Here is a 23,707-nt window from a genome sequence, read left to right on the forward strand (position 1 = left end):
GTGTCATGTCACCTCAGGCATTTTTTTTTACGACTTTCACGTCATTACAGACCAAAATCAAGATCTAGATTTCTGTAATGCTGCTTTGTGACAATGTCTATTGTTTAAAGCACTATACATATAAAACTGCATTAATGCTTTGAGAGAGAGCATGCTACTAAAACCTGATCATGCAGTGGAGACAGTCTGTGTGTACACAGTCACAAACTACATCAGTGTGACTGTATTTCATGCAAGTTTATTGATTTGAAGGGGAAGTTGGATGCTTTGCACAAATAGTACTCGAAGATAGTAACACGAAGTACTCACACACAAAGTAAGTTCAAAAAGCTTGTAGTATATTAACATTAAATTACACTTAAATATTTCCACACTTGGCCATGTGACTAAATACTTCCATGATCAGTAATGCATTGATGAATTAGAAGAACTGCTGACACATGAAAAAAAATCGGTTCATTGTGTGCAGTATGTTATAGAATAAATGTTGGCAGTTATCTTTAAGGCTGCCAATAACAGCCTTTTACAGCAATTGTAAAATTAGGACATACAAAATGTCAGGCGCTCCAGTATTTATGGACAGTGACTATACATTTCTAATCTGAATGGAGTCACAGGTTATAAATATCCTTCTCCAAATTTCCTCTTACTTGCAGGCCTTACTCAGCATTAACTCATTTTTTCTTTGAAATCTTTCCATTTCAAAACTTTACACTTCATAGACTGGTTGGATATGTGTCAGTGGCCTTCGTCTGAACTTGTTCAAAATTTTGGCAAAGCTCCAGCAAACTCCATGTGAACCCTGCTGCTGTCCCCTCTGTGGGTTAAGTCAGAATGGGGAGGGTAACATGCAGGGTCAATTAACAAAGGAGCACAGTTTCACACTTGGGTGGTGATGACGATGGTTCTAAGGGCTATTTTTTTTTAATTATTTTTACCAATACTTAAAGCTGAAGAAGATTGATGCACTTTAAAAATAAAACTATTGTATTGTGTTGAACTGTATTGTAATGATATTGTATTGTATTGTAAGTAGAAATGATAATTTGCTTAAATCAAGTCAATACACATAAAATGAAAGGTCATTTGTATGAGGGATATAGTAAGGACAGACAAACTGGACTTAAACCTCTGATTGACAAAATTATATTTTTGATTATACAACATATTGCTTTTGTCATTTTCCATCAAAGAAGGTTAATTTCAGTGGCTTTTGCATTTTTTAAATCTGCAATCCATTAAGTTTAATTCATTCTCTGATTCTGAGCAACTGGATCAACTTGTAATGAAGCTGTTTGAAATATTTCTTTCTTTCCAAGGATGTCGCTGCAGTCCCATTTAAGTTAGTGGTTGGGGGAGGGATGTGCTTATAAGTGTGTGCTCATGTGTGTACTGGGGAATTGTCCTCTGCTTTGTGAGAGAATGTTGAGTTGTACTCTGCCCCAGCTGTCCAAGTGTTTATTGATCAGTCGTAGCCCTGGAGGGCAGAGAGATCATAACATCCAGCACCTGCCCTGCTGCCCCAGTGGAGCAATAGCTGGTGCAGGATTGCTCAGAAGCATAAACAGAGCTGGCACAAAATATAGTCCTCTCTCTTACACCAAGTTTTCTGTCTGATTAGCAGTTTAGCAGAGACTTGAAAGTAAATGGTAGTGTTAGGTCAAATCACCACTGCGTGATACAGCATGGGTATACCTTCACATGTCTTGCACAGTGTATTTACAGTAATTATGTTACAGAGCAGGTGGCATGATGGCACCCACAGCTCCAGGGTCCCTGGTGTGATCCTCAGCTTGGGTTACTCTCTTTGTGGAGTTTCACATATTCTCCCCATGTCTCTGTGGGTCTCTTTCTTGCTCTCAGGTTTCCTCTCACCTCCCAAAACATGTTGGTAGTTGGATTAGCTACTCGAAATCGCTCCTGGGTGTGAATGTGTGTGTGCCTATAATGCACTAGCTTCCAGGGTGTCTCTATGTCTAGTCCAGTGTTCTAAGATTAGACCACCACAAACCTGACCAGGAACATGACCAGGAGAAAATTCTCTATATAACTTGCATATTGAAAAAATATCGTGACATCCAAGATACACTTCCACTGCACTAGGTTTTAAAGGGTTTAATAAGTTCTTACTTGACATTCTTGTAAATTTAGATCATATTGTGACTGTGCCTTTCGGATGCAAATTATAGGCTTACACAGCTAATCGTGTATTTAAAGGGTATTCTTGACAAAATGTATGTGTTACAAAGGGTTTTCCTGCTTTCTGATAATGCGTGACAGCTCACTACCTTCCCGCAGTGATGCCGCTGTGGGAATTTCCCTTCCACGTGCCTGATCGCATGAGAAGGAGGCGGGATCATAACAAATACCCTGATTGGCTAAAAAAACACTGACCATCAAATCTTAAAGGCACAGGCACGCGCATTGATTGGACTATATGTATAAAATCCACAAAGTGGTATATACTGTTACTATTATATACACAGATTATTAAATGTTGTTTATATTGTTTATTATTGTGTTTAGTGTATATTCTCAAACATGTCAAACATTTTGAAAAGTCAAATACAGCACTTTTAATGATAAACTTTTATTGATCCCTCAGGAAGAAATTAAGTGTTACAACAGCATAAGAGTAAGAACACTAGATAAAGTAAATAAATAAATATTAATAGGACAGTAAATATGTCAATATGACAAGAATACAAAAAAAATAATATCATATTATATGTAGGGCAGTAAGTAAAATGATATAAAAATTACAAATGCGAATAAGTGACAGCAGCATGATATATAAGGCCACTGATGCCTCACTGCTCCAGAGTCCTTTGTTTGATTTTGAACTCAGGTTACTGTCTATATAAATTTTTTTTGTCCATGTGGGTTTCCTCTGGGTTCACCAGTTTCCTCCCACCTCTGAAAACATGAGGGTGGATGAACAGGTCTAAATTAATTGCCCTGAGGTGTAAATGAGTGTGGGGACGTGTGTGTGTGTGTGTGTGTAGTGTTGTGGGAGGGACTGGTCTCCCATCCATATTCTCACCTTCTTTTGTGTAATGTTCCTGCAATGATCTCCAGATCCAAAACGGCCCTGATCAAAATAAAGTGAGTATTATTGACAGATATCAGTTAGAAAGAAGGTAATTCTCTGAGGGTGTAGATAAACACATAGAGCCTACAGCTTTAGCTTTAACACTTAATGCAGTGTACCAATGGCTGTGCAGTCCTATTGTTTGTCAAAGTATTTTTATATGCAAAGTAGGCAAATGTTCGTGCAAATTATCGAGACAAATAATGTTTCACGATAGTATAAATACCACTAAATTACACATCAAAGTATCGAACGACAACACTGTATCTTTGCAAAACAAAGCAGTGCCGTGTGGCTTTAAGGGGTTTTGTTGTCATGGGTTGCGTGACGTTTAGGGGGCGGAGTCATGGTGATAGGAGTGAAACGAGCGTGCTGGAGGCTGGACAGCAGAATGAAAGTTGTAGAGAAGGAAAGAGGAGCGTACTGACCTGATTTTACTCTGATCTGATCCTGTCTGCTCCACAGCACCGGTCAATCTCAGCCGCCTGCTCTTTCAGACTCAGAAACACCACGGATCTGAACACACACCGAGTCGAGGTACCACTTATTACAGCGCTGTGTTTTGTAAACAGGTTTTCCTGTTGGATTGTTGTTTGTGTGATTTTGTGTAACTAGCCATTTGGACTGCACGGATAATTGGAGTTAACTGATTTGTTCTGCGTGTAAGCTACGACAAATGGCAAGTGTGTGATTGTGCTGTTACAGATGTGGTCTAAATGACACACGGATGTAGCTAAACACCCGGTGTGCTAGTTGTAGCTATCCGGCCCTCTTACAACATCTAGCTAATTTCTGTAGTTACAATCAAAATAATGGATTTGAGAGCAGATTGTGGATTTCAGCTCTGGAATTACAGATCTGTGTTCATTTTTTAGTAAACCTTGACGTTAACGGCAGTACCGACATGCTGTTAGTTTACGTGGTAAATAGTTGCTTACACTCTGTAAACACTTCACCTACTGCCTGAAAGTGCTGCGAAGTCACAGTCAGTTCAAGTGGATGCAAAAACTTAAAAACGCAGAAAATCCTATCCAATCACTTTACTGTCGCTTCGCAATGGCCACAAGTGTACAGGTGATGGACTGTCTAAACATGTCTGAATAGTGAGATGTAATCCGCGCGCGTATTATTTAAAAGAAAAGTGAGTGTTTATTAGAACACTGAGTCGATACATGTGTCGACACATGCCGGGACTGCTGGTTAGAAACGGCTTCCAACTGTAAATAGATGAACCAGATGGCAGTACTAACAGATCATTGCACAAATGTAGCCTGCATGAAGAGTAAATGACAAATGTAATTTTTGAACCCTGTCGCACGCGTGAAGTCTAAGCACACAATATAAACTCCATTGTTTTGAAAAACGAAAACCTCACCGCTCGCGCAACTCCGAGTGTTGTTTCTATTCAGAGCAAAGGAGCTGTAGCACAAACCTTTTTGACCGGTGTCATGGCAAATAATGTGTTTTGATGGAGAGCTGGTGAAATATACTACATGTAGTCAATGTCTGTTCCTGTACACCTGTACTGAGGAGGGAGTCGGGCTCGTGCATGTTGGTGGATGTCGGACAGCAGCGGAGAGGGCACGGACTCGTTGTTTAAGAATTTCGTTGATCTCATATTAATAACGTCGCAAGAAAGGTTCCGGTGAAAGTGACTGCGATAAAATGTTAGTATCAGGGGAACGTACACAAGGGAAATATCATATAAAACCAAGTCCGCGCATCTTTTTCGCCTCCTACAGTTAAACTGCAGTACTTCACCGGCTCAGTTTCATCTCGCTATGCTAGCTGGCTAATAGCCGCGACCCGAAACGCCTGATTCTGATTGGTTGATTCCGTTTCTCACCGTCGCAGCGAACAGCCAATAAAATGTGATTTATGACGTCATCAGGACGACCCTATTGACCTCGTGTGCGCGTCAGCGTAGTGCAGTTACTCTGCAAATCAGTGCTTTTTACTGTGTATCATCTGCGCGGTTCGTGTGTTATGTTTATCACCTGAATAAACCGAATAAACATAGTGTGCTTTTATCAGACAGGCCATCAATAACGATGACTGATGGATCACGTGATAAACTGTGCCCTGAGGTGGCGAGGTTTTCTCCCGCAACCTTTCAAACTAACGAGAGATGCTCACGGAGTGTTGCTGTTTATTTGGCATTTTCTCAACAGCCCTATCTGTGTTCCGTGAACTCAGGACTTCAGACGTTAACACGAATTTATGTGGAGTGTGTGTGCTATGCTTTTGTGACCCCTGGCAATGTTTTAATAGTGTTAAATGAGTCCCAGGGTTGCCAGTTCTTTTCAAGGGAAAGTCGGTTGAATGCCCTTCAGATGATGTCATAGACTATTTTGCATATTAGTTGCATCACTCATCAAGACCAGTTACATGATGAAGGAAGATTTACTGAAGAGATTTAGATTAGGATAGAGTGTTAAAATAATAGCCCAACGTTGGTCGTTGGGAACAAAGGTTCATGCAAACACAACTAAGCCTGACTTTACACTGGTGTTGATTTGACCTGAGAGCTGAAGCACTTTCTTAAGTGCCGGACAGTGTGTTAGATAAGAAGTCACTAGACTAGAAAGTTGAAACATTTGAAAACCATTTGGCATTTGCGATAATAGTGGCGGCAACACATGCAATTTTGAAGTTTAGTAAAGTCAAATTATGGCCGGTGTCATGCGGCCTTGGGCTTCGATATAACTGTGTACACTTTTTATTAACCTTCTCAGCTCAGCTTCTTCATCTTTTCTTCTTTCTTGCCAGATCTTTGCTGAATAGTGTTGTCAGTGGTTGAATGCAGAATGTTTAACTGTGGAACACTGAACACGATATATGAGTCAGCACATACTGGGTGTGTTGGTTAGGAAACAGCTAGCATGCAGCACAGTTGTAAATGCTCTCACTTTGTGCCTGATTCAAACAAAACCTTTTTTTGCCCCTATGAGGTATCAGTATGTACATTTAATTTAAAGTCCCCCTCTTCTCTTCAGTGGCTTGAGTCTGTATGGATGATCTGTAAGATTAGTGTGAAATTAAAATGGGATAAAAGACAAATTCTGTGCATTATTTAATAGGACACAGTGTTTTGTAGAGTTCCCAATGCTATATTCCCAAGTTTAATACAAAACTAGCATCTTCATGTTAAGCATGCTAATTCTCCTCAGCATTCTGTAAGTTATGTACCACATAAGATGCATGATGGCAACCTGTTCTTGTGTGAAAGCAAGATCTGTGTTGTGGGGTTCAATATTACACCTGCATAAAATATGTCAGTGTATTGGAAAATCTGTCTGATTTTGGTCCAATTCGAGGGAGGTATCAGGTGCAATGTCAATAATTGTGTGGTATTGATTAAGTACATCACTGAAAGTGATAAATGGGTGTCACCTTGAGCCGAGTCATTGGTTTCAGCACACTGAGCGCGCACACACACACACACACACGCTCAGAGATCAGAGCAGCAGAGGGAGCTGTATATCGCTTGCTTCAGTCTAGAGTCATTCACACTTTCGATGGGATCTGAACAAAGCAAATCGGTGATTCGCTCAAATACACACACTCTCCATGCTGCACTCCAAGTCCACACACAAAGCACATTTTGTCCTTGTGAAATTGTGAACATGCTTTCAACTTTCAGATACAATACACAGACCTTCACTTTCAGTATTGAAATTAGTTGTAAATATGTATTGACTTGTGTTTTTATGAAAAGAGCACATGTTTTCTGTGTTAATTTGGGATTCGGTGTGTCGTTAGCTTGGTCTCCATTCCTCATGACATCATTATTATTTTTATTACTGCTGTTCTGTGTTTACAGAGTGACTGTCTGAATTTCTGACACAGGTCTATTAAATACCTGCTAAGCTGCAGTTTACATACCCAGTCCTGACCAAAACCCAGTGATGGAAAACTTGTATTGTGTTGTGTGTTTGTCTGTTTGTTTACTTACAGTGTGTCGACTGCAATGTAACATTATGTGGGAGTGACATGGAGGCATTTCAGGGACAAATAACTACTACTCCCCTAGAATTGTCTTGATCCACAAAAACCACATGGGCTCTACCACAGAACATGGAGAAAGCAGGAGACACGGTTGTTGCCTCTGCCTAGCCAAAACTTTCTGTAAGGTTAAATATAGTAAACCAGTTGTCTAACCACAGCACCATGGTGTGGTTTCATGCCCACCATTTATCTAAATGAGTACCACAAGCTAATCTTTACTGTTATTATGCTATAACTGATGCTCAGGATCTGGACTGCATGTATTTTCTCTCCAGCCCAGCTGTTATTAGAGTCAGAGACATTGATTTGTTTTTGTCAAGGGTGTATTACAAACACAGGCTTCACAATGTGGTTGCACGTTTGTGTGTATGTACCCAGTTCAAGGGTGTGGCCAAATGGGTGGTGCATGTTGGCAGAAGCCACCCTTGATATAATCCTGGCTCCATGTTGCCACCCCAACTCTGACCTCATATCCTGTTTCCTGAGAAATCAGTTAGTCATAGGCGATTGATACAGCCTTAATCAATCATGCCTAAATGATTATACTGGCCATAGAATCATACGTGGCTGAATCTTGTAAATATTAGGAACTTTAGAGTGACTGTTAAGTCAGTTGTCATTATGAGGCCAATGAATGTTTTGAATCAACCTTTTATTCTTTAATGTAAGTGTATGCAAGATGGCTACCATGTGTATATTCAGTGCATAAGTAAAATAAGCAATGTCTTAAGCAACCTTTCGTCATCTATCATGATATACCATCTAGCTTATTTTAAGATATACATGATCATAGTTCTACCAACTCCAACATCTTTACCTGTTTTCGTATTCGTACCAAGATCAGAGAACATGGTTGCTGCTTTAGGACAATGTGCATTGTTAAATGCGCTATACCAATAAAAGTGAAATTGACTTGGTTAAAGGCAGCATTCCAGTGCTGGCAGGGTAAAATTTTGGCTCCGGTTTTAATCTTCCTGCCGTACAGATGACTATCTGAGCTGTACTGTTTGTGTAGTCACTTCATGTCTAAATACCGGGACTGTCCTCTTTTCCACTCACTCATGAAGGTGCTTAGAAGTGACTCTAGGTCAGCTCAAGGTTGCAACTTGTTATTCCCAACCTCCATCAAGGAAATAGCACAGAAAACCCCCCTCAACTTGAAATTCCTGCACGGTGTAGCTTATCAAATCAGAGTTCCTTCCCTGTTCATGGACTGACATCAAATCAACATCATCAGAATAAACAATGTAGCTCTTCTGATGATTCATGGAGATTTTCTGTATCTAGAGTTACTTACTTTAGATGAATCAACATACGGACATATTCACTTATCTATAATCTGTGATGTTGACTATACAGTTTGGTGTTTGAGGAGGAAAATATGCATCGCTCATCACACCTTGCTTGTAGCTAACCAAAAAGACAAACCTAGAGGCATCCATGTTTGTTTTCCACTTCATGTGTAAAATGTTCAAAGCTAAAAATGATACCATTCTGACCTATGAATTACTGCATATGAAGTAAGTCCATTTCTGCTCTAGCGTTCTGGACATGTCTGTTAAATAATGTTGGCAGATAATGTGTAGTAATTATCACTGTATAAGTGCAAAAAATGACAAAGTTGGGAGTGTCTTCATGGTGTTCATGTGGTTGTCAATAAAAATTCCACATTTACTAGAGACACCTATTTTTAATACAGCTTGGTGTTTGGTGTAGCAGCTTGTAACTTAGTAGGTCACATGACCATAACGTGTGTAGGCTGTATCTCTGCTAGGAACTCAACAGCTTACCTAAGACCCCTGGAGGCATCACCTTCCTGATGAGTATTTTATAAATGTTGTCTGTTTTTTTATTGTTTTGCATTTTGAACTAAGTCAGTACTTGGTTTTGTTTTGGCTTTGGGAGGGAAGAAATGAGCTTCCTAGAAAGGAGCGAGTGCGTCCTGTAAAGTATTCATGCTGAATTATACCACAGGGCATAATAAATTAAAGCAAGACTGTTCATGGATGTGCACTGTATAAAGGTGCATGCACTCCTATATATTTCTCTTGATTTAAATCACTTGTTGCTGTTCTCAGACTCAGATATATGTACTGGACACTCCCATACAGACTTACACATGCTTTCATTTAAAAGAACAATAAATAAATAAGTGTTGCTGTTCTCTGAGAATCATAAGTACATATGTCATTTTCCACTATTACTATTTCCATTAATGATGATCTCATTGACCGAGGGCAATTTTCTACATTGCAGGTGGAGAGTGTGCAAGATCCTGCTCATGGATGAGGATGAGGATGATGTGTTTGGGCCTGTCTCACAGTGCTGGCCTTCCTCCAACAGGGAAGACCACAGCACGCAGACCCCAGGGAGCTCCACGACACGGCTAAATGGCATGCTGCCTTGCGGTGTGGCCGAGGAGCCCAGACGCCTTTTCTACGGTAAACCTTAGTCTTATAAAAAGTGAAATAGAGACTGAGTAAAGGTGATGGTAAAGACTGGTCTAAAATTTGGTCTGGCAAAAATCAGTTTATGAGGGACCTTAAATAAAAAAAGCACTCATTTTGTTTAGACATAACAGATATATTACAGGTAATGTAACTGTTTAATTCTCTAGTTTAGCCCTCAAGTATTAGTTTGTGCCATTATTTTGTTTTATGCTAACAGACTATGCCGAAACTGAGCAAGAGATTTCAGCACCTGTGAGAGCAATCGGTGTGTCTCTCGTCCTCTCCCCTCTGTCCCCTGTGGCGTCTGATTGTCCTGGCCTCTTCAGCTTTTATTACTTTTGTGTGTGTACTTAGTCGCTTTGCAATTCAAATGACTGCACGCAAGGCTTGTTCTGCTGGCTGTGGGCCCAGTCATGGACAAGAGAGCTGCAACCTGACTGCACTGTTTCATTTGTTTATGTTCGCACTCTTACAGAGTTATTTTTCTTTATATCTCAAGCTGAAGAGACAGAACTACCACATGCGCTCCATCCCATTTTATATTCGGTACTTTTAAATCAGCCTCAGCCCAAACTGCAGCTTCCTGTTTGACGTCTCTGAATGTCAACCTTAAACCTTTTATGACACGTGTTCTTGTGATGGATTTCCTTTGATTCCTCTTTGACAATTTTGTTAAAAAAAAAAAAAAAGTTTCATTTTTATAATTGTCACTTTGTAGTTTATTTTTAAAACTCGTGAGCCTGAGGTGTAGAAACCACAACAAACAGGAAATTTGATTTCTGAAGTCTGATTTATTGGTGCCTTAAGCACACGCACTGCAAAGATAACAATCTGGTCAGTGCACAATAGTTTGTTGTACAGTTTTCTTTGTACATATGGTACATTGATGAGATTAGATGTACACTATAGATGTCCAAGTTCTAGCTTTGTTTATCAGTATTATGTAATCTCTTGTAAGGTGGTGTGTGTTGCAGCTTTCAGTGTATTTTTAACCCTTGTGTGCTCTCTCTCTCTCTCTCTCTCTCTCTCTCTCTCTCTCTCTCTCTCTCTCTCTCTCTCTCTCTCTTTCTCTTTGTCTCTCTCTCTGTCTCTCTCTCTTTCTCTTTGTCTCTCTCTATCTCTTTGTCTCTCTCTCTCTCTTTGTCTCTCTCTCTCTCTCTCTCTCTCTTTCTCTTTGTCTCTCTCTCTCTCTCTCTCTCTCTTTGTCTCTCTCTCTCTCTCTCTCTCTCTCTCACTAGGTAGTGCAGGATTGCTATTGCTGACGCCCTCTGCTCGTTCTGACCACGTCGAAGGCGCCATGTTTCCTGAGAATCAGCCTCACCGGCGGCCCGTGCACAGCGTGGAGGCTCAGATCGGCCAGAAACTCCAGATGATTGGAGACCAGTTCTATCAAGAGCACATGCTGGTGAGTCCCATCATGCTCCCTGTTTACAGCATCACAGCTCCATTCTCACTGTGTGTAGGTAATATTTGCAGTATATAGTACACCACCCCCACCCCATAATAAGCTGGTGATAACCATCATTCCTACATGTGCATAGAGAAGCAGAGCATCACACATCTTATCTTAGTTCCTGCCCAAAAGGTTAGTGGTGATGATATCAGTAGCTTTGTGAGCAGCAAAATCCTCTTAATGTCATGCGTCCCGTGCCAAGTGTCTTTCTTTCTTTTCTTTTGAACTATGAGCTCTGTGGATGCTCCTTATTTGTTTACTTGAATCAGTTATATTATGTATAATGTTGAAAGCTGTTATGTTAGAAATCTACACAGTGCTTTGCATAAGTATTCTCTGATTGATACTTTTCACAGAGCTTTGTCTAAGGAAAAACAAATTTTGGGGTTTCACAGCAGACAGGTGTGGGGATGAATACTTGTATTATAGACTATTTTGTGTAGATTCATGTCATTAAATCTAAATTAAATTTCAGCTGCTGTTTCTAAAACTACAAAATGTAGATTAAGGGGGGTTGTTGTTTACTTATGCTAGATGCTGTTGACTGAAACTGAAGCCTAACATCATTTCAGGCATGAGGTTTTAAGACTAAGGCTTCAGTGCAGGCCACACGTGGGCACATTTCCTACCATGCTAAAACTCGGCTTACACTATCCTTTTAGCTTCCTGTTTATAGTTCCCTTTTCTCTGTGTGTGGGTGTGTGTGTGTGTGTGTGTGTGAGAGCGTGTGTGTGTGTGTGTGAGAGCGTGTGTGTGTGTGTGTGAGAGCGTGTGTGTGTGTGTGAGAGCGTGTGTGTGTGTGTGAGAGCGTGTGTGTGTGTGTGAGAGCGTGTGTGTGTGTGTGAGAGCGTGTGTGTGTGTGTGAGAGCGTGTGTGTGTGTGTGAGAGCGTGTGTGTGTGTGTGTGAGAGCGTGTGTGTGTGTGTGTGAGAGCGTGTGTGTGTGTGTGTGAGAGCGTGTGTGTGTGTGTGTGAGAGCGTGTGTGTGTGTGTGTGAGAGCGCGTGTGTGTGTGTGTGAGAGCGCGTGTGTGTGTGTGTGAGAGCGCGTGTGTGTGAGAGAGCGTGTGTGTGTGTGAGAGAGCGTGTGTGTGTGTGAGAGCGCGCGCGTGTGTGTGTGAGAGCGCGCGCGTGTGTGTGTGAGAGCGCGCGCGTGTGTGTGTGAGAGCGCGCGCGTGTGTGTGTGAGAGCGCGCGCGTGTGTGTGAGAGCGCGCGCGTGTGTGTGTGAGAGCGCGCGCGTGTGTGTGTGAGAGCGCGCGCGTGTGTGTGAGAGCGCGCGCGTGTGTGAGACCGTGCGCGTGTGTGTGAGACCGTGCGCGTGTGTGTGAGACCGTGCGCGTGTGTGTGAGACCGTGCGCGTGTGTGTGAGACCGTGCGCGTGTGTGTGAGACCGTGCGTGTGTGTGTGTGTGAGACCGTGCGTATGCGTGTGTGTGCTTGTGTGTGAGGTGTGAGTGCGTATGTGTGTGAGTGCGTATATGTGTGTGAGTGTGTGTGTAAGGGAGAGCACTCGTGTGAGGGAGAGCGTGTGTGAGAGAGAGTGCGCGTGTGTGAGAGACTGTGCGTGAGTGTGAGTGTGCACGAATGAGAGTGTGTGTGTGACAGTGCGTCCATGATAGTGCGAGTGAGACAGTGTGCAAGTGACAGTGCGTGCGTGACAGTGAGTGACTGTGCGTGCGTGACAGAGCGCGAGTGAGAGTAGAACTGAGTGAGTTTGTGAGAGTGCGTGCCCATAACTCCACGTGTGTGTGTGTGTGTCTGTCATGGTGTGGTGAGCTTGTCATAGAACACATAGACAGCAATGATCAGCTGAGGCTGTTGATGGTTTGTGTGACTGTGCATGTGCACTCAGGCCATAAATAATGGCTCTTTGTTCAGATTAATGCTACATTGTTGGAATAGTGTCACGTGTGCTTAGAAAGAGAGGCTCTGAGTGTGTTTACACGCACTGGCAGTGTGGAAGTGTGTTATGAAAGGTGCAGCATATCATGAAAACATCAGCTGGCAGTTTCCAATTTTGTTTTCTATTATACAAAGTCTATTAAACACACACGCACACACACAGGGAAGAGGTGAGAATGTGGGGTAGACATGGTGGTAAGCCAAGGCTTGGTCTGAATAGATGTGGTTTGTGAGACTCCAGTAAACTTTTGCTCAGCGTTGTGAGAACTAGCAAGAGATAACCAAATAAGCCACACACACTTGCACACACAATTACACTCTCCATTATGGAATGAGGAGCCACGAGGCAGTGATACTGCAGCCCGCTTGATGTTAAGTGTGTGTTCGCAGTCATTATAAGCTAACTGCAGCTCACTGAGATGATGTTTTAAGCCTGTTTTTCAGGATGCTCTGCTCTTTTTTTCTGCAGCAGACCCTGTTTTCCTCTCTACCTGACACTGTCTGTGAAAAGGAGGAGTGAATGTACTTTTACACTGATATGGGATTTGAACAAAACAAATTTTTTGGGGTTGTATTGCCAAACAACTTTCTTTGGTCTGCAACAGTCAGTGTGTAGAAGTCCATATGGGGTAAGATGAGGAGGGCAGAGTGTTAACTGACTTGTTGCCTCAGTTCACCTAATTGACTTAAGAGGCCATGTGGGAGCCCAGAGATTATGCCTGACGCTCTCTCGGGCCACTTTACGCCGCTCTATGCCAAGTTGATGACTGATCCCAAAGAAACCTGAACCCAGATCTATTAGGCTGCATTTAGTGAGTGTGTGCGCTCTTCTCCCTCTCTACTTCCTGCTGTTATTCTTGATTGTGTAATTTACTCCTTAATGTCGAAGTACAGAGGCTGCCTCAAGCTGTAGTCTTTGCTGCACTGTTTTTTTTCTTTCTTGTTTGCTTTTCTTTTATTTATTGCTCTTATTATTTGTTCCCCATTCTCCAAGTCATGTCTTAAACTGACAAGTAAATATATAAAAGCCTACATTACAGGGTAGCAGTGTGTTAATGGCTTAGACCCAATCCAAATTTATCAGTTTAAAATTGGTTTTCTGGGACCCTTTTCATGGCAAACTTCAAATATAACTAGTTTACTCTTTCATTGCTATTATTCCTGTGCAACATTTATGAGCTGCAGGTTTTCTTTTATTTCCAGCCATTTATTCGATTTGAGATTTTATTTTCTTCCTCATCCTGCATGTAGCAACGAGAACTCGGTCTGTTGTGCAGCATATTAGCGTGATTTGCTGTGGTGTTATTCGAAAATAATTCACTCCCCCACCCTGACGAGTCTATTATTTTTGTTCGGTCATGGTGTTCAGTTCATGGTTCAAACTTTGGAATTCTCATTGCCCAGTAATCCCACTATCAGGACAGGTTCCCTTTTTTTGTTTGGTTCTTTCGAGATTTCTTCCTCATGATCTCTCAGGGCGATTTTCCTCTCCACTGTCAGTTCTGTCTTGTTTATCCAGACTTCTGTAAAGCTACTTTGTGTTAAAACACCAAACTTTTAACTGAACCCACAAAGAAAATAAGTAGAGAATATTGGATTTGTGTATAGTGTCACATGGCATAATAAGAACCCGTAGAGGACAGAGACTTCACATTTCATCCCCTAAAGCCTCGGCCATGCTCATTCATCACCAGGGGCGTTCGCTTATCAGTGCCTCGTCTCCAGATTTGACGCCGGCAGTGACACTTCAGTTTCGAATGAGCCAGACATGACAAAGAGTAGTCTGTTATTCCCACGAGCCCCCTGACAAGCAGTTAGTGCAGCGCCGGCGGGCTGCTCAGCCTGAAATGAAGAGGCTGTAGAGAGTCAGATAGGAACGGTCGCTGCTGACAGATAAATTGCTGCTCTTGACAGGTTCACGATGGGACCCTGAGGCAGTCGGAGGGATTATCTGTGCTGGGCCGTGTTTCCATGGGCTTTCTTTGGGGGTCGTTATGTTTTTTTTTTCATTACTATTTTTCTGCTTTTACAGGTTCATACAGTTCCATTAAGCAGACGTGTACATGTGCATTGGGTTTCAGGTACTACTTCCTGTGTGTGTGTTTGTGTGTGTGTGTGTGAGTGTGAGTGAGAGAAAGAGAGAGAGAGAGAGAGAGAGAGAGAACATGTACTTCTGTTTACCAGCACTCCAGAGAAAAGGGGATGTTTTTTAAGAAACAAGTTTCCTGTCAGCCAGTTTGCTTAAATGCCGTGCAGCACTTCTGAAGGAACAAAAAGCAACAGCTTGGGAAAAACAATAAAAATAAAAAGCTTGCTGGTTTTTTTGCACAACTGTAATTTGAAATTCATTTGAAATCAGCTGGCTATTTGGCAGGTTCTTTGTTGTTCTCCAGGTTATTCTACCACTCATATTACTGCATTAAAAAAGGCAACAAGTATGTATAGATATCAAATATAAGTTAAGGTCTGAGATGAGGTGAGATAATGGATCTGCACATCATATATGTATATATTTATATAGATGTATTTTTTTTTTTTGTTGCACCAGGTGTCTTTCAGCTTCTTTTTATGGTGATTTATAAAATGCAAACAAGTCTCTAGTGGCTCTGGTGACATTTACTGTGTGTATATGTATGTGTTTATTGTTGCTGTTGTGATAAGCGGTGGCTCTTGGGAGCTCTGCAGCTGATGGTGAGCCTGCACGCACGGCTGATAGGAAGCCCGCAGGAGTGACGGCTGACGTCTTCCTCGGCTCTAACGCTTATCTCTGGTTAAATTTAGCCTTTGACTCATTTTGACAGTTAGTCATGTGGCATCGAGTCTCTCACTCTCTCACATACACACACCCACACAAAAACACACACACACACTCAGACATTGCGTGCCACACTGCTTTGGGTGGGAAACCATGTATGTCTGCGTCTAAAGGTCACTCTTGGGGACTTTCGTCTTCTCACTTTTGCCGTCTGCTGTAACACACCTCTGGCTGATTTGGCCTGTTACACACACTTTCAGTCCTTTTTTCTTGGACTGAAACCATTCTCAGCCTAGGATGCAAACAGGATGTACTGTGCTTATCATGTAGCACAAATTACTAGGAGTAAGGGTGCTTTCACCCTTTCCCCCCCCACTCAGTTGTCAGTGCAACGTTTACAGTTTTTTGGTCACAGTGGAGCTTTTCTACAGTTTTAAAAAGGTGCAGAGTAAAATCAAGTGGGTTTTCTTCTTTGAATCAGTCAGATTGCAAGCAAAACAACTACATAAAGAAACAAGCAAACCTACCGGCTACTGAGTGAACATAAGGAGATTTACTACATGCTGATGAAAAAATATTTATTTCATTCATTCATCTTCCACAGCAGCTTTATCCTGGTCTGGGTCACTGTGGATCTGGACCCAGTGGATAGAACTCCAGTTCATCACAGGATACTCGCAATATATGCAATATAGTGTAGTCAATCCAGCATGTTTTTGGGATGTGTGAGGAAACCGGAGAACCCAGAGGAAACCCCAGACAGATGCAGGGAGAACATGTCAAACACAAACCCGAGCTCAGGATTGAATTTGGGAACCTGGAGCTGTGAGGCAGGGTCTCTACTCACTGTTCCACCATGCTGCCTTAAAAAATATTTACTGCTAGACTTGCAGAGTTGAATTGTAATAAAAAAACCCTAGCTTGTTGAGCACAGAGTAAAACCTTACGTTCAAAACCTCCTTATTTTCTTTAAAAATCACTAAAAAAAACAATTACTGTTACTGACTGGTGTTACTGAGTGATCTAAAGCACATTATGAATCTGAAGAAAGTGTGATGTCACTTCCCGTAACTGTTTGAGCATATAAACTGATCTGTTAGGATAAAGGAAGAGTGGCAAGCACTTGCACAACACATTGCAACTCCTGCTCTGAGTTGTGAGTGTGAGTCAGTGCCACTCATTATCTCTTAACCAGAAGAAAGATAAGAGTTGTTCTAAACAAGCTGAGCTCTGCATTTCTTCCAGTTAAATCTTTCTCTGGAAGTTTCTAATAAGGCATGTGTTTGCTTTATGTTGTGTTTAACATTTTATTTTTTAACATTATCATTTTTTAACCTTACCCAATAAGTGGAAGAATGATACTGAATATCACATATTGCATAAGCATTGCCCCCGTTACTGTGAACCCGACAAATCAGTTGAGTCAAACTGTGCATATAGAGTCAGCTATGATATGATTCCTGATGAACAGCTCTGTATAACTCCTTGCACTGTGACTGTGAAAGCTTGAATGTGAACTTGATGAACTTGGTAGACCTTTACGTAATATCTCCTCTGGTTTTGTCTTCAAGCTCTTCTTGATTGTCTAATCCTGAATTCTCATCAGCAATGACAATTTGCTCATGTTGCTTGTGGTCTTGTATGGTAACCGCTATCTCTGTCAATTGTGGGTATGAACTGTCTGGTTTTTTTTTCTCTCCCGTTCTTCTATATGAGTGTGTATGTAACACTCCACTGTGAAATACATTATACGTTGTCGTGTTGGCTTTGGTTAAAGCGTATTTTACCGAAAATGCAAGACAACAGCTTTTCTGTAATAGGTGTGGTTGAGTAGGGGTTAAATTGCAGGTCCCTCATTTATATCAGATTAAATGAAATGTTGCTTGCCAGAAGCGTGCTTGGTATCGTACACTTACATACAAAACAAAATGTTTAGCGTGTGTGAGTGTATTCTCTAAATCTCTTCAGATCAACTTGGACTCAATTCCATGGAGAGACTCCAGTGAGATTAAGCCATGCATCATTTACAGCTTAGCTGTGAGATTTAACTATGCCACAGTTTCAGGTAACGGCAGTATCATGTATACAATGTTAAGACCCCGATCAAGTGTTATCAGTGTTAAATACTGTAATTTACTCTTTAGGAGGAAACGAAAGGGCTTTCTGATAGGGAATGAATATTGTGTTTACACCATGGGATCAATTTATCCAGGGATGCTTTAGTAATGTCATGTTTTTTAAAATTTTTTGTATTGTTGTCAGCTTCTGAAATGAAATCTTGTGCCTTCAGTTAATTTGTGTCCACTTTTGACAATCGCTTGTGTGTCAGTATCATGTACCATGTTTTTGTGTCAGACAGACTGTCAGACAGTCTGCTTTTGTTGTGGAAACATCAGGACGGTTCCAGCGTCTGGTTGTCAGTCACATGCTTTGCCTACTGCCCCCATCTCACCTTGCCTGCATGATATAGCCCAAATACTGCTCTGTCTGTCTGTGTGTGTGTGTGTTTGTAAAATCTTGTTTGGATCTAGTCCTCACGTCGTGTCCTTTTTTTAGCCTTTTTTTTTTTTTTTTTCCAGCAACACCGAAACCAAAGGAACCAGTGGCCGTTTTGGTTGCGCCTGGCCTCAGCCTTGTACGCTCTCCTGTTCGATGGCGAGCCAGCAGTTAGGAGACCGGAGGATCGCAGGTGAGATGGCCACCACGACAAGATCGGCCGCATCTGCTTAATGGCACTGTTCGGCTTTCAACACGGGTTTTTAGGGGAGAAAGTGAGAGGGAAGACAATCTCCGCTGGACGGGGACCTCCTTCTTCTCCCCCCTCAAGAAGATGCCATTGTGTTCATGAGATTATTTTCATAAAAGACTTTGAGGTATTTTGTAAAATATTTTGTCTTTGAATTTCGCTTGCACTTCCCTTTTTGTACATTAGCAAACGTCCGTCCTGGGAATGCCTTATCATCTCCAGCCACTACAGAAAGACTGAATGTGGACTGAAGAAGAGAAGGTGGTTTTCTTTTCTTTTCCCCCAAAACCTTCCAGGACACCAATCAGCCTGACTAATCTCCAAAGAGTTTTGCACCTCAGTATTTCTGCTTCTGTAGCCTTTTATAATTGTTAGGATTTTTTTTTTGTTACTATTTTCCCCTCCACAGCAGTGAGCACGATTCGGAAGTAGACAGGCCTCTACTACTTGAATTTGGTGTGTCTTGTTGATGAACTTGTCAATAATCAGCAAGCGAAGTCGCCAAATGGTTAAGATGCCTAGAGGGAACAGGTGTCATCATCTCCATTTAAGCCTGAAGAACAAGAATGCAGTGCCTATTATGATAAAAACATTTTTTTTTTTAAAAAAAACTCAAACCACCTTCCTTAAATATTCATTGAAAGTTTCAGAAACCCTAATTGTTTATATGCCTTTTTTCACTGTCAAAAGAAATTCACTGTGGGTATTAACACCAAAAAAACCTCAGTACTGATTCTCACCACATGTGTTCAGGTTGATGTAAAAAAAAAAAAAAAAAAAAACATCGCTGATTTTCTACTGAACGTTTTACATACCACTGGTCCTCTTGTTTGGCTGTTGAACATCATTGTGGCCACTCGTTTTCTCAGCCACAGAGCAATACTGTGTCTGTGAAATGACTGCATTTCTACTCTCAGGATACTCGCGTGTTTATATCCAACAGAATTTCAAGTTGTATTTGTGCTTTTTATACCTGATGTATGTTTCATTGGATTACATGTTTTTCTTTTGTTTAGGTTTTTTTTAATAACCACTAATTTTTTTTTGGCTATTTTAGATAAGGACCTTCTTCTGTAAAATGTTAGTAAGACTGTAACTGCCTTTGAAGACACTGATTGATTCTTAATGCTGTTTTTTGCTTGTAGAGCTTTTTTTTTATTTTTTATTTTAGTTTAATTTTTTTTTTAAGGAGTGACGTATATTTTTTGAGACTCATTTTTTTCCAATTTCCAACCGTAACTGTTTGTATACACATGAACAATGCAGATACTTTTTATACCAGAAAGTGAAGGTTAGTGTTGGATGAAAGACATAGGATTGTTTCATTTTAGAACATTTAAAGAAAAGCTTTAAGATTGAAACTCTGATAAGTGGTCTATATTAAAATCTAGTCTAGAATTTGCCTTATTGATTTGCATATGGAATAGGTTCACAAAAAATATTGGCTTAACTGTATTAACTGTGGTCCTATGATTACACAGGTACACAGGCATGGTACAAAATGTCTCAAGTTCTCATCACTGGACAGTGTTGCCAGTTGTCTGTGTATGTCTGTGTGTGTGTGTGTGTGTGTGTGTGTGTGTTTCATATGTCAGTGAGTGAGTGAGTCAGTGAGTGTGGGGCACAGGCTACTTTTCAAGCATGGTGAATGTCCAAAGAAATGCTGACCGTTTGTTTCCTGCAGATCGTGAACGCTGAGCCAGTGACTGTAGCCCTCACAACTCAGTAGCTACCTTTCTCACTTTACCTAGTCTCCATCCATATACGTTCACTCCTGAACCTTTTTGGTATGCTGATTTTCTTTCTTTGATTTGTAATTTATATTTTTTGTCCTTTTTATTTATTTCTTTGTATATTGATTCATTGCTACTGTATAGGTTGTGTGCAATTTCCTTTCTGTGTGTTTCTTGCCACTTTTGTTTTGGTCTTGGATGTCTTTTTGTTTTCTACTTCCTCACCCTGTGGATTAAGGAGGTGAGAGGTTAGTCATTTTTGGATCTTGTTTCATGGTGAAAATCCTGAATTACTTTTAACAGGTTATTAAAAGTGAACCAAGAGAAGTCCGTAGATAAATTACAATCAGTGTAGTTCTGCACAACTGTATAGTGCAGATTGGCTTGATTATGTTATGATCTATGAAGGGAGATGGATTTTTTTTAGTCCAGTCATTGTTTTGAAGGACTCTGTTGTCCTCAAGTTTCCTCTGAAGAACATGAACAGTAATGACAAAAATAGGAAGGAAATGTAACATTATTGAATCTATTGACTGAAGAAATCCAGCAGCAGTGAAGGATTGTGAAGTTACTAAATCCAGATGGATGACAAATTAAAGGTAAAAAAAAAAAGTTTGTTATGCTCTGGGGGCATTTTGCTGGCCACTTGTCCCTTAGGTGGAAAGATACAGCGACCAGCCATGACATTAAAACCACCTGCTTAATATTGTGTAGGTTCCTTTTGTGCTGCCAAAACAGCTCTGACCCATTGAGGCCTGGACTCCACAACAGCTTTGAAGGTGGGCTCTTGTATCTGGCACCAAGACTTTAGCAGCAGATCCTTAAGTTAAGTGGGGCCTCCATGGATCTGACTGGTTCATCCAGCATATCCCACAGATACTTATTTGGATTGAGAGCTGGGGAATTTGGAAGCTAATTGAACACCTAGAACTTTTTTATCTTGTTACTGAACAATTTTTTGCAGTGTGGCAGGGTGCATTATCATGCTGAAAGAGGACACAGCCATAATATTGTTTATTTGGACGGTACATGGTGGTACCATTGTGGGTGCTTTCGGTGGTGGACAGGGATCAGCCTGGACACTCTGACCGGACAACCACATACACACTAAGCTGTGATGCACATTGTTTTCTAACACCTTTCTACTACAACCAGCAGTACATTTTTTTTTTAGCAATTTGTGCTATAGTAGCTCTTCTGTGGGCTCAGACTAGACAGCTCCCCACATGCTTCAGTGAACCTTGACCCTGTCACTGGTTCACCGGTTTTATTTCCTTGGAACACTTTTGGTCGGTACTAACCACAGCATACTGGGAACACCCCACACGACCCCACTCCTTCCTTACGCTTGCCCATTTTTTTAAATTGACTGTTCACTTGCTGTCTAATCTATCCCACCCCATTGTAATGAGATAATCAGTGTTATTCACATCACCTGTCAGTGGTTTTAATGTCATGGCATGGGTATATCTATATTGAAAATAAAAATAAAGCGCATTGATGCTGTTTTGGTGGCTTGTGATGACCTTTAAATTGTCATCTGTCTTCCTTATTGCAGTAAATATCATTTAAACATATATTCTTAGAATCCTTTGAAACATTACATATACTGTACATTAACCTGATTATTAGGCAGAAAAGTCCCTGAAGAAAGTCCCTGCTTTGCCCATAATACAACAGTGAATGAAAGCTTGTGGTCACTGTTCTCATTGACCTCATTGTCATGATGCTCACTGTCTCCTACCAGGTTTTAAATGTTTAATATGATATTACATCTGTAAATATATAATGACGAAAACAGGGTAGGAAAGATTGATCAAGACACTGGGCCATGTTAATGAGTTAGCTCTCTATCTTCACTGTATCCACTATTTTCACATGCACTGGAAAATATTTTGTAATATTTTTGTCCATTTCTATTTTATTTTCTTCTCCTCCCTCCTTTACCTTCAGTAATCCAGTGTTCTACAAGTTGTCTCCCCTGGCATTCTCTTAATATACAGTACTTCAGGTGACCGGCAACAAGTAACAACATGGATTTGGCCTTTCACTCAAAGGATTGCAAGCACACCATGGTGCCCAGTATTAGTTTGATGAAGTGGTTTGTACAGAGGAAGATCGAGGAGCTGAGGTCTTGCCACCAATTTCAGCTGTTTTGAGACACACAATGTTTAAGAGAATCTAGACCAGACCTGTCTCTGACAGAATCCACCAGTAACATAAAAAGTATTTTAATCTCCAAAATTTTGGTTTCTAATTACCAAAATTAGGTGTACTGATGTTTGAGGTATTATACTTTCTTATGGGTTTATCTAATTTTGTTTTAAAAGAAACCACAGCATAAATATTTTTATCAATTGGAATTTGCAATGAACTACACTGTTTTATTCTAATTGCCAGAAAGCTGTTGTTAATGCAGTTATTGTAAAGTTTTACGATTATAGAGATGCCTAAAAGCCTTTTAGTTCAAAGGTAAAAACAAAAAAGTCTTGTGGCTCACAATTCTCTGTATACCAAGAAATGAGACCCAGCAAAAATGTAGCATTTGTTGTAAACATTGAACTGTGTGTCTTCGAGACTGTACTGTGCACTCTGGAACTTGTTGTTTTCTTATGTTTTGATACAGTATAGAAGTTTTAGACAATGTTATATAGTGCAATATGCTGTATATAAGAGCTTTGCTCTACAGAAATGATTTCTTGACTTTTTTTCCATTGGTACATTTTTTCATTAAATTGTATTAAAGCCTGGAATGCTCTGGGATGTGTTTATTATTAAATGCACACTGGTTAAACTTTTGAGTAAAATAACTTGAGGGTGTTTATTGGAGTCAAGCTGTGCTCAGGCAGAATGGATTGTTCTCTCTCTCTCTCTCTCTCTCTCTCTCTCTCTCTCTCTCTCTCTCTCTCTCTCTCTCTCTTTCTCTCTCTCTCTCTCTCTCTCTCTCTCTCTCTCTCACATATCCTCATGAATCAGTGAGTTGAGGTCTATCCAGCTGCTTCCCTCTCCTACTGCGAGGTCATTAATTCAGTGGGCCATGCTATGCTTCCTGCTCACACTAATGACTGCCTGTCCACACATACACACACACACAAACACAGCTATTAATGTTGTAGACTAATGTGCAAGTAGACACAGTAAAGAAAAAGTTCTCCCTGAAGCAAAGTAATGCTCTTTGTTAATGGACACAAAACAGAAAAGCAGAAAGCGAGTAAAGGCTGGGCCTTTCAAAATGATAATTGAGTTACCTTAAACAGAATACTCTCACTCACTGACATTAATAAATAAATCACTTTATCCTGGATAGAGTTGCTGTGGATCTGGAGTGTATCCCTGAAACACTGGGTGCAAGGTGGGAATATACCCTGGAGCCACTGAAGGCCAACATGCAGACGTTCACACACTTGTTGAATGTTGAAAGTGAGAGAAAAGAAGTATTGAGACCCTTTTTCTTATTTAATACACTTCCCCAGTGCATATAGCCACTTGAAATTTAAACACAATGTCTTTTGACTTCAAAACATAAACAAAAATCAATTTTTATTGAGGAAAAAAGATTTCATACATCACAAG

General features: G+C 40.8%; 1 protein-coding gene across 1 annotated transcript; it reads left to right on the forward strand.

Annotated features, from left to right (window-relative positions):
* Positions 1 to 3,472: 3,472 nt before the first annotated feature.
* Positions 3,473 to 22,883, forward strand: bmf1 (BCL2 modifying factor 1). Its single transcript, XM_058399514.1, has 4 exons — positions 3,473 to 3,628; positions 9,356 to 9,540; positions 10,788 to 10,954; positions 18,235 to 22,883. The coding sequence occupies exons 2-4, from the start codon at positions 9,381 to 9,383 to the stop codon at positions 18,346 to 18,348; spliced, it is 441 nt and encodes a 146-aa protein (XP_058255497.1). The 5' UTR covers positions 3,473 to 3,628; positions 9,356 to 9,380; the 3' UTR covers positions 18,349 to 22,883.
* The last annotated feature ends 824 nt before the right edge of the window (positions 22,884 to 23,707 follow it).

The sequence above is a fragment of the Hemibagrus wyckioides genome, linkage group LG09, assembly GCF_019097595.1.
Source record: "Hemibagrus wyckioides isolate EC202008001 linkage group LG09, SWU_Hwy_1.0, whole genome shotgun sequence".
In the NCBI taxonomy this organism is placed as follows: Eukaryota; Metazoa; Chordata; class Actinopteri; order Siluriformes; family Bagridae; genus Hemibagrus; species Hemibagrus wyckioides.